This window comes from Adiantum capillus-veneris, chromosome 4 (genome assembly GCF_014529385.1).
Source record: "Adiantum capillus-veneris isolate H3 chromosome 4, ASM1452938v2, whole genome shotgun sequence".
NCBI lineage: Eukaryota > Viridiplantae > Streptophyta > Polypodiopsida > Polypodiales > Pteridaceae > Adiantum > Adiantum capillus-veneris.
Window position 1 is genome coordinate 85,600,485 of NC_140934.1, and position 11,193 is coordinate 85,611,677.

At 40.8% G+C, this 11,193-nt stretch overlaps 1 protein-coding gene across 1 annotated transcript; it reads right to left on the reverse strand.

The window, feature by feature from the left end:
• Positions 1-8,908: 8,908 nt before the first annotated feature.
• On the reverse strand, positions 8,909-10,393 carry LOC147459534 (uncharacterized). Its single transcript, XM_086509853.1, has 2 exons — positions 9,443-10,393; positions 8,909-9,362 (listed from the first exon to the last, which is right to left on the reverse strand). Exons 1-2 carry the CDS (start codon positions 10,148-10,150, stop codon positions 9,090-9,092), a joined length of 981 nt encoding a protein of 326 aa, XP_086365979.1. The 5' UTR covers positions 10,151-10,393; the 3' UTR covers positions 8,909-9,089.
• Between the last annotated feature and the right edge of the window lie 800 nt (positions 10,394-11,193).

Sequence of the window (11,193 nt, forward strand, 5' to 3'; positions counted from 1 at the left end):
TTACAAAATTTACATATCAACTTGTTAATTTCTTTATATGCAGAAATTTATCCATTGATGAGTATATAATTAGTGACCGAATACCCAAGCAAGTGTTATGCGCATTTTTTATAAATTTGTTACTTTTCCTTTTGATGAATTCGGCAGGATTAAGTGACAAATTATCCCGCTTCCAAAAGAAGCGTGTAGTGTATTGTCCAATGTAGGGAGAGTAAAGTTGAATTTCCATGTTTAAAAAGCAAGTATTTTTAATTATAGTCATACCTTCTACCTCCATTTCTTCTAGATAGGTAGGCTCTATCAGGAGGCAAGGTGGGTAAATCTCAGTGAGGTAATCTTTGAAGTTTTGATTGTTTATACTCAAAAAATCATCCATGAATCTAAATGTGTTATTAAAGACTGAAAGTTGTTTGGCCTCCTCATAATGGTTCATTTTTTAACACAACTGTTTGGATTCAAAAATTAATAAGTATAGATTGCACATTATAGATGAGTAGGAGAACCCCATAGGTATTCCCTTCTTTTTTCTATAGCAGATTGGCCCTAATTGGATAAAGCAATGCTACAATATCCTTTTAATTACAATAATTAGAGTAGTTTTGTCAAGGCACTGCGGTGGTTTTTTGGCAGAACTTTTAACCCAATATGGTATTCTAACCAATGAGATCTTTTCAAACCCTTGTGTTTTTTTTGGGAAAAATCCATGTTGATAATATCTTCAAGCACTCCAAGAAGGCCATCATTCCCTGAGAGAGGAATATTTTCATAACGTTGTGTAATATCAGCAGTGAAGATACAATAGATATCTGTAGGTAGGTTGATAAACACCTCTGATGAATTCCTAACAAGCCAAAAAGTACAGCAATCTATACCACTGATTTTTTGAGATTTGTCCTCCTTTTCGCACAAAGATTGCAAACCTCTGCCATGACTAGGTTTAGGCAGGAAGTAATATCTTTTGTAACATAAGAAAAAATACAATTTGAAGCATCAAAAATCCATCCAAACTTTTGTTTGTGTTTTTTAAAAGTTGGGAGTAACACGGGAAGCTTATTTGAAGTTTCATTGTACCCCATATTGTCCAAATCCCTTGGCAAGGCTAAGGCCACATCCTTTAGTGTCGCATTTGCCTTTTCAAATTCATTTCCACCCAACCGTACCAGTGCAGCTTCATAAACCAAGTTTTTACAAATAATTGATATAGTGTTAGATGCTTTATCAAGGCCGATTATAAACCAATCACGAGCCAGCTTATGACAGTCTTGCATAGTTTTTGGGTTGACCCAAGTAGTATCCAAGCTGAGCCATTTATATGGCAAAGACTAACTTTTTGAAAAAAGACTGCTTTAAGTTTTTTAACCAGATCCTGTAGGATCTGCTGCTCCAATTGGAGCTTTACATCTAAGTCAACCAGACAATCCAGTAGTGTGGACAGTGCCATTCCAAGCTTAAGAGGTTCTATATATATGTGATACAAACCCATACCAAGTAAATCTCAAAGAGAAGAAGTCTTAATAATAGTTAGGTTTGTCGTACACACATGCATACCAAGTAAACTAAAATCCTTGCAGTAAGCAGTAAAAAATTTTCATTTACACTGAAAAATAGGTTCATGTCTCAGAAATTCGTTTGAGTCTACAAAACACTTAATAGGATCAGAATATCTCCAACCAAACATCATATTTTCAATCATAGAATGATTACCATATATTAGATCAAAGCATTCAACAAAAATTGGTTTTGGTGAAAATAAATCCAAAACTCTATTGGCAAAATGGCAATGAATGAAATTTGCACTACAGTCACCAGTTTTCATTAGGAAATTTCGGAGGTCATTTGGAGAGCCATATGAAGAGAGAGAAAAATAGAGCGCGTCCAATGAGCAGGAGGGCTACATTACGTAGGAAAGTACGTGGAAAGACTCAAAAAATAGGAAAATAGCCTAAAAACTTTCACGAATCTAGGATTGTGGCATCGTAACTTCCTTGCTTTTACCGAGCTGTTAGGTGCTTGCCAGTGGTCCCACTGCTGATATTCTCTTATGATCATTAACGTACTGGAGGGTGACCATTAAGCCCACACAAGATATTGGAATTCTAAAACACTTTCCCTCCATTAGAATACTTTCAAAGTGAATCTCCCTCCACTAAAGCTTTTCTCTGAGAGCTATGGCTTCCACGTCTTCCCGCCCAAGAAGCTCTAGGTGTTTACTGTCTCTCACACCAACAACCAACAGTTGCACTTTGCCTAGAAGGCCAAGTAGTAGCATATCCTCAATTACAATATCAACTTCAATAAGTGCAGAGAACCAATGGGTTGGACAAAGGATAAACAAAGGTTCATGGGTCCTCATGCAACCAAGAAGACCCAAGAGGTCTGGTGGTATCAATGTTTATCGATCAGCATGGAAGGCCATAGTGTTGGATTTCAAGGTTGAAATCGGCAAAAGATCTGTAAAGGAAGTTCTTGTTCAGCATGTGTTTACCCATCCAGACGTGATAGCAAACAGTGGAAATGTATCAGATATACATCAACCACGTTGCAATTGTAAGTACTCTTGACATCTGAACTTCATTTGATTTGTCATTTCACTTATTGATACTCTCATTATAACTTTTCTTATATATTTTGCAACGTTTATCCCTCTTCTTATGAGCAATATCTCCATTCTTCACAGCTCAACTACATTAGATTTGTCATTTTTACTTATTGATACTCTTAGTTTAACTCTCGTTATATATATTGCAGATGTTTATCCGTCTTCTTATGAGAAATGGGAGCCTATGGAGTGCATAATAGGCCTCTTCCTTGTTGTTCATGCCCACATTGGTTCTCTACAGTATTCAGGGAGGAGCAGCAAAAGCCTGGCTGATGAAGGAATTTTTTTCTATGACCACTTCTACCAACTCAGCTCAGGGAATAAGAATGGCATGTTGGTGAAACTACCTCTACCAACCGATTGGAACATTGTGGACTGGCCAGTTCCCGAGGAAACAATGGTGGAGGCAATGCAAAGTAAGCTCTGCAAGGATATACAAAGGTCTCTACGTAGCTCTATTCCCACCAAACTGGTTAGAATTGCAAACTTCTGTCCTGCTGCACTCTTCATAGAGTTGTTTCATAGCTACAATATCCGTCTTATGAAAACTATGTTCATGTGCAAGTCATTTCAGCAGTCATCCTGTGACAAACTTCTTGACAGAGGATGGTATGTAAAGGAAGAGATTGGCTTACGGTGCGAGGTCGCGCTTGATACTCTAGTTGTCAAGTACATGATTGCAAGCCAATCACTGTTAGTCTCCTTTTGGTATATGCGATCACAAATGCTCAAAGGTAAGTACATTCCTATGGACCAGGTTTCTGCAGGTTTGGAAGATAATCCTGCTGTTGATGTGGAAGTGATTGATAAAGAGCATGGCCTAATGTTGGTGGTTACAATAAGGGAGCTATGCAGTCTTTTGCAGTTGCGGCATGACATAATTGAAGAGTTAATGGACAGGGACCTATCAGATTTTTCCTTTTTCCTAGCTGGCCGTAAGCTGATGCGGCGAAGGGAAAAATATTTTTTGTGCAAAGAGTTGGATGGTCGGGTTGAAATAGTGTCAATGTAACAGAGTTTCTAGTGAACCCAAGTGTATACGAATGACTTTCAATACATGAAGTTTTTTGAGCTCATTTGTCAATTGTGCCTGTGAATATAAGTGTGCTTGAAATACATTTCTTTAGCATGTCAAATCTCTCTCTCTCTCTCTCTCTCTCTCTCTCAATGTTAGACAAGACAAAGACATGATAGAAGAGTCATCTTAATTCATTAGAAAGTACAAACTCGTCCGTGAACAATGGACTCAGATACAATTTCTGTAAGTATGGAATTAGAATGTCTTCAAGGTAAAAATCAAAGGAATGCCCCTCGAAAGAAGGTGGTGAGATAGTTGTTCCCGGTGGATTTAGTTCTCTCTTTTCAGGAGTATCATCGATCAGTAGTGTATTAGTTGAATCAAAGGGTACACCGATTTGGCTAAACGGTTTGTACAAAAGAGGTAAATGTGGTTTTTTAGGGTGGTAGTGGCCCTCGATGGTAACACATTTCTTTGATCATACAAAAAGGAAAAATCTGACGTGTGAGCGCCGCATACACCGCAAACTATTGTAACTAGTGGCGACAAATTTTGCCTTTGCATTGAAGACCATATGGCAACTTTGAAGCGCGGAAGAAGAAACTGAATAAATTCCTTGGTTCCTGGACGAACCACGACTCGACAAGTTCCCATCCGAAATGTTTGCAAATCCTCAAAGGGTTCTGTGTCACCGAGAGGCACGCGCATCAGCAGCAATCCATTGAGGTCCAAGATAATCAACCTTTGTAAAAGTTGACAAGTACATATAAGTAGTTAGAAGCTGAACATATTTTGCCATACTTGAATAGACATTACCAGAACAATCGTATCTACAGGTAGCAAGGGTACATACTGGGTCTCTGTAGTGTTGTTGTCGTTGTTGCTCTCCTCTGCTTTAGCTTCATCATTCACATCTTCATAGTCATCATTCACATCTTCATCAAGGGTCTCCCCCATGGCTCTTTCTGCCTCATTAAGGGTTTCCTCCAAGGTCTTTTCCTCTGCCTCGGTTGGCCGGCTTGCATCATCCACCCTTGCCTCATCCATATCAGTTTGCTCATCCCTAGGCCTACTTTCCTCATCCATATCAGTTTGCTCATCCCTAGACAAGCTTTCCTCATCCAGGGTTTCATTCATAGGCTCTTTTGGCTCCTCCACTGGCTGACTTGGATCTTTCATTGTCTCCTCCATAAGCCCCTCTGGCTGTACACTAGCACCTTCCATATGGTCATTTGACCTTTCCTCATCCTCGGCTCTTTCATCTTCGGCGGCTGAAATGACCCCCTCGGCCCGTTGTGATTCCACTGTATCTGATGCAGGGGTTTGTCCTGGTGGCACGTCATGTATTGTCATATCAATTGTGCGGTCATCCAAGCCGCTATCTTCAGGTTCTTTGGGGCTCGACATAGTAAGTAGGTGTTGTATTAAACTTACCCGGTATCTTTGCAAATAATCATATGTGTAGTTTTTTAAAGCACTCTGCAAAATTGAAAGACCACATGGTGAGAAGTCTTGTATAAACTAAACCAAAACTGACTGAATGCATTGCCAAATGGTTACCTTAGTCATGAAAGGTTTTAATGCAAAGTAGCTTTGTAGGACATATTCTGTATGGAGAAGACATCTCCAGCCGCAAGAATTTCCATCGGTTTGATTTAGGACAGGTACATCTTTGATTGGGGCCTTGTATAGTTCATACTTTCCACATTGCATTTTGTTTGCCTCTATCGACAGGGTCACATTGCATTCTGTTTGCCTCTGGGACTCCACTGCTACTTTTGCTTTCTCCTTAAGCTCTACTTCCCTCGTGTCCTCTGTTTGGTGAGCAACCGTCTCTGCCCTTGCCCTTGTATTCACATCATGTGTGACATCTACAATTGTGAGTTGTGGCAATAGCTCAAGGGGGTATAACAAAATTTTCCTCATTTTCTTATCCCTGCAGACATTGGGGACCAGTAGTTTGTCATACCTCCACCTTATTCTTTTTAGTGTCTCGCTATCTTTGTCCATTACAGTTACCCTGTGGGCATGGGCTGCTACAATGGTGATGTCACTGAAGTACTCGAGTAGGAAGTCCTCTGCTGCTTCTTGTAGAGCCATAAATGCCACCACCTTCCACCTTTTAGTGTCCCAGGTAGCTTCTTCACATATGGACCTCACCATCCTCTGAAAGGGCAGCTTTGGTATGCACAAATCTACACATTTCTGTGCCTTTCTGATTTCTCTGAAAAGTCCCATGTAGCTCTGTAACTTCTTCACCCATGGACCTTTCAAAATTTTATTTGGTTTTCCAGGTCTCTTCTTTGGGGTTGCAGATCTGCTACTTGCCTTAGCTGCTAATCGTTATGTCGAAGATGGGTCAAGTCCAACTTGCAGGTGTTTTCTGTCGGAGACGCAGACGACAGCTCTCTCTCTCTCTTTCTCTCACTCTCTTTGACGCGGTGTGGTTTTTCTCTCTCATCACCTTTATATGTGACGTACGAAAGTATACGGGCTCCATAGTGACCGCACGTGCGGTATCATGCAATTATATTCTATTTTTTAGTAACACGTGGGGCGCCGCCGTGTGTATCCGTTATAAGTGTGATTTTGAGAGAGAGAAAGAGAGAGAACCGTAGAAAGAGAGAGAGAGAGAGAGAGAGAGAGAGAGAGAGAGAGAGAGAGAGAGAGCCTCATTACTGCCAGAGAGTGATAGAGAGAGAGAGAGAGAGAGAGAGAGAACCATAGAAAGAGAGAGAGAGAGAGAGAGAGAGAGAGAGAGAGAGAGAGGGACTAATCACTATCAGAGAAAGAGAGAGAGAGAGAGAGAGAGAGAGAGAGAGAGAGAGATTGAGACAGAGAAAAAGCAATGGAGGAGACACCTCCCATGGAGATTCTGCAAACTCCACCAACAAAAGGTAATCTCTCACTCTGTCTCTCTGTATTTCCAACAGTTGGTAGCAAATTGTGTGTGTGTGTGTGTGTGTGTGTGTGTGTGTGTGTGTGGAAACAAAGAAAAACCCATACTGTTGGTCAACACACACACACACACACACACACACACACCTCAACACATACTTACATAGACAGACACACAAACACAAAAACACACACACACACACACAAACTCTCTCTCTCTCTCTCTCTCTCTCTCTCTCTCTCTCTCTCTCTCTCTCTCTCTCTTGTACTCAAGGCGCGCGTAGAGTGTTGCAAAGAGTATGTTTTTGTGTATGCGCGCCTTTAGTACAAAGAGACATACACACACACACACACACACACACACACACACACACACACAGAGTCATTGTGTGTTTTTTTTATGTTCTTTGGAGAGAGAGAGAGAGAGAGAGATTGTCTATGTGTGTCTTTGTTTGTGCTTTGGAGAGAGAGAGAGAGAGAGAGAGAGAGAGAGAGAGAGAGAGAGAGAGAGAGAGTTGTCATGTTTCCTGATGAATAGGATTAAGGTCCAGTAGGCAGAAGAGGCTGAAACCATACCCAGAGCTTGTGCCAGGATTTCAGCCTTTGTAGGCTCAGTTGCTTAATGTTTCTGCCAAAAGAACTGTTGACTTTTGTCAGGACATATCTGAAGAAGAGTCAATTGGTGAAGATCTGTCAGAGAGGTCACCAGGCCAAGAGGATCCCTCACCCTACAAGGGTCCTTCACCCTCTACAGTACTTGTCAAGAAAAATACAAGAAAGAGGAATATAAACTTCTCAGATAATGCAAATGTCCCAGAAAGCAGTCCCTGTGCAAGTAAAGGTAAAGCCAAAGAGGATGTGTCTTCTCTGGAAGACCCAGCTGCAACTGATGAGAGGCTGTTTGATTTTGCAGCATCTTGTGGTGCTGGGGACAAATATGATCTAGTTCATTCTATGTTTAATCCAAAATTTGACATTGAAGACCTATTAGCTCAGCATAGTGAATTCTTGCAGTCCTACAGAGATAGATTTGAAGTGATGGTGCAGGTAGGGAGGGTTGTTCTGCCTAGTATGACTGTTGTGCATTTAAATGACTGTGGTTGAAAGGGACAGGGACTGAAGAAGTATAGGGAATTACCACTTGCTTGCCGACATTCAGCCTGCCCTTTGCACCAAAAAGAGTGCAAACTTATTCAGGAATCCTTTGGCTTTATGATTTATCTGAACATCCTGTTTGGATTCCTCATGCAGAATCCTGATGAGGTGTTAGAGGAGCAGGATGCAGCACCAGATGAAGAATGCGAGGAGACAACACATATACAAGAAGTCGAGGAGGTTGAAGATACAGTCGACCTTGAGGTTGAGGCAATTGAAGTACAAAGAAGTAAGATGCTCTCTGTGAAAACCACAGAAATCAAACTACCTTTGGATGTCAGTAACTTCAATGAGAAGCATGCTCAGATGATGCTGCTTGTTGTGCCTAACTTCAGGATTGGAGAGAGGACCTATATCTTTTTACATGATATGCAAAGCATCTTTTATTTAAGGGAGGACTTCTCCTTGGCTATCATTTCCAGAGTCCAAGAGGAGAGGAGTGGATTTGTTTCAGAGGATAGTAGTGATGATGAGGCAATGGAAACATCCAGCAATCCAATGGAATGCCTTTGAATATGCTTTGAAAAAACTAAAAAATACAAGGAGACACTACCTGATGAAGCCACCTTCCAAGCAATAATACAAAGCCTAACACCATCAATAAGTAACAAAGAAGTGGAGGATTGGTTGAACCATTCAGGTCAGGGGTCAACTATATATGTACACCTGTGGTGGCAGGATGACCTCTTTCTGCAGGATGAGAGCTTCATGGTAACTCTCTCTCTCTCTCTCTCTCTCTCTCTCTCTCTCTCTCTCTCTCTCTCTCTCTCTCTCTCTCTCTCTCTCTCTCTCTTTGTGTGTCACTTACTCAGACATGATATGTGCAGTCTTGGATTGCTGACAAGGATGACTTCCTTCGGCTGCGGACTCGAGAGTATCGTGGAAGGGATGCGGCCCTAGCGCAGTACCTTTCAAAGCTTTGCGAGTCGCCGATAGTAGTTTTTCACAATTCCATGTCACAAGAGGGTTCAATAGAAACTTACACATTAAAGACAGTATCACGCTTCTTGGGTGGACCCGTGCTGCCCAAAAGTGCAGATAAAGTCATTCTTGTGGACAAAGTGTTTGCTAGAGATTGTTTTGGTTACTGCCCGGGCTATATAGGTGGTCAGGCAGCGTATTACTACACTTACACAGCAATGGCACTAGCTCTTGGTAGACAAAACCCAGATGAACTTTTAGAGTATGGCAAACATCTCATGATTTGTTACAAGGGTGATGTGCCAAAAAACAAAATTGAACCTTCAAAATCTTGATACACTTCAAGTAGCAATTGTATAAGATCATGTATTACAGAAATTTTATACAATGTCATCCACTCAGAGTATCTTTCTCCACTTGTGGTTCACATACACCATTGTCTCTCTCCACCTTCGTTGACTTTCACGAGCACCGGAGTTGTTGTATGCCATTGATCTTTTAACTTTTTGTTGTTGTAAATGTCTGATGGCTTGTGCTGTTTGTTGAAGAGGCCAAGACTTCTTTTGCCTGCATTCGATGAATGATTCTACGATAGAACCATTCAAATAGTTCTCTCAAACTGTTAGCCTTGATTCGAGAGTCACCATGTCGTGTGTGCCTGAAATAAGCATTTCTCGCCATGTAATGAGACTTTTCCATCCCTTGGGTATTCCATATTGCCGGGTTCCCATACTTTTGTATAAAATATGGTAAATGATTGAAGATGATGTGCTGGATATAAAAACAGATTAGTTAAAATGTTTTACACTCACATAGTTGCACATAAAAGAGAATCAAATACACGATAATACCATGTAGTGAGTAATCTGGGTGTCTGTCCATGCTGTCTTGAATGATTTTTTGATAAGGTTGAGATTCTCCTTGAACTTGTTCATATCACCTTGTGACCAGTCATCTTTGTCGCCCATCAAAAATAGGATGTCTATTGATCGCAAAACCTCAGCCTTCGCGTTACGAGTAGTTGGTTCTTGGTCTTTGAGTGCAATATGTAGCTTTTTCCAGCTCTGATACTCTACCTTGCTAACATAAGATGTGTTATATATTCTTCCATGTTTTATTAGCTTCGGATCTCGTATACCTTGGGGTTTAGATAAAAACCTCCGTGCCTTCACCCCATCGATGGATGGTTTGCATGGGACATCCTTCTCAACAGTTGATCTCTTTTCATCCTGCTGGATTTTCACATTGCCACCATGAAGCCCCATATCCGACAGTACCAATTCTAAGCACTGCAGGGCTACTTGTCGCTCTGCCGAGTTCTTAATTTTCCAAGAAAACCCGATATATAAGTAGACCAATTTCTCCACAATTCTACAAAGGGCATGCATTGTACAGATGTGGACATTCACAAGTGGTATTTTCAAAACCGATCGAAAAGCAGGGTCCTCAATGTGACGTGTTGGAGCTTTTCTCCACCACTTTGGGTCCATGACCTTTGCAGGCTCCATGCAAAACAAACACGGCGAATTTGCCATTGCACCCATTCCACAATTATACATGCACTTTAATGTTTTGAGATCACCTGCAAGATGCCACTGAACTTGAAAGTCTCCCCTTCCATCTAGACGTAGTACCTCTCCCTGGTTAGTCTGTCGATCAATCACCTCCGGAATATTAGTTTGATGGAACACCTAATATAGAATCTCATGATCTTCTTTCTTTACCTGCAACACAAAATAAATGAGACTTAAGCAGATGTGAACATTTGAGCTTACCTGAGAATCTCGCTTACCTCAAACGCACCAAGCCACCATATGTTAGATTCTGATTGAACACTAAAATACAAAGGATCATCACTGGGACACTTTGAGAGGGCTCTATTCATTAAAGTAATAGTAACACGCTCTAGCTTTTTCTCTTTAACAAGCTCACACTCATCCAGTTTTAACACAAAATGTAATACCCCTCGTGACTCTTCAAATGTGATGTTGTAAAACTCCACCATTCTCTTCTGTAACATCTGCAGGTCCATAAAAATATTATTGAACTCATCATATGCCATGTTTGCTCCATGGCCACTGTAAGTTGCTTTAATATGAAAAGATGGATGAGACAGATTTTTGTATAGCCGAATATCCTCTTTTGCTTACACCAAGTGAATCAAGTGTGCCTTGTATCTCTTTTGCAGGCACTGAGTTCTCTGAAATAAAGCGGTCCACTACATTTCGTTGTAGGACCTTAAACTTCTTGTCATGTACTATATCTACTGCCAGGCTTCTACTTATAAGTGGCTTCAATCTCTTTCCTATATTGGCTTTGGGGTCAATGTTTTCCTTGTCAGGATAGATTGAATCTCTACATGAAGACAATGCATAAGTAAATAACAGAAAATTTACTTCACTGACACTATTTAGGCACATGAAAACAATGCATAACAAGAAAAAACAAAAAGATTACTTAATTAAGACAATGTAGCCAACCAAGAAGCATCACCTTAATGCTCGGATTCTTTTCTTGAGACCTCCGGATGCAACCTGCAATGTTTCAAGATTGCGCAATTTCTTCTTTCGGATACGACCACTCAAGATGGTGTCCTTCATTT

Coding starts and splice junctions, on each gene's coding strand:
- LOC147459534 (XM_086509853.1), bottom strand. CDS start 10,150: ATGTATAATTGTGGAATGGGTGCAATGGCAAATTCGCCGTGTTTGTTT. Junction 9,363..9,442: donor CCCAGATTACTCACTACATG/GTATTATCGTGT, acceptor TTTTATATCCAG/CACATCATCTTCAATCATTT.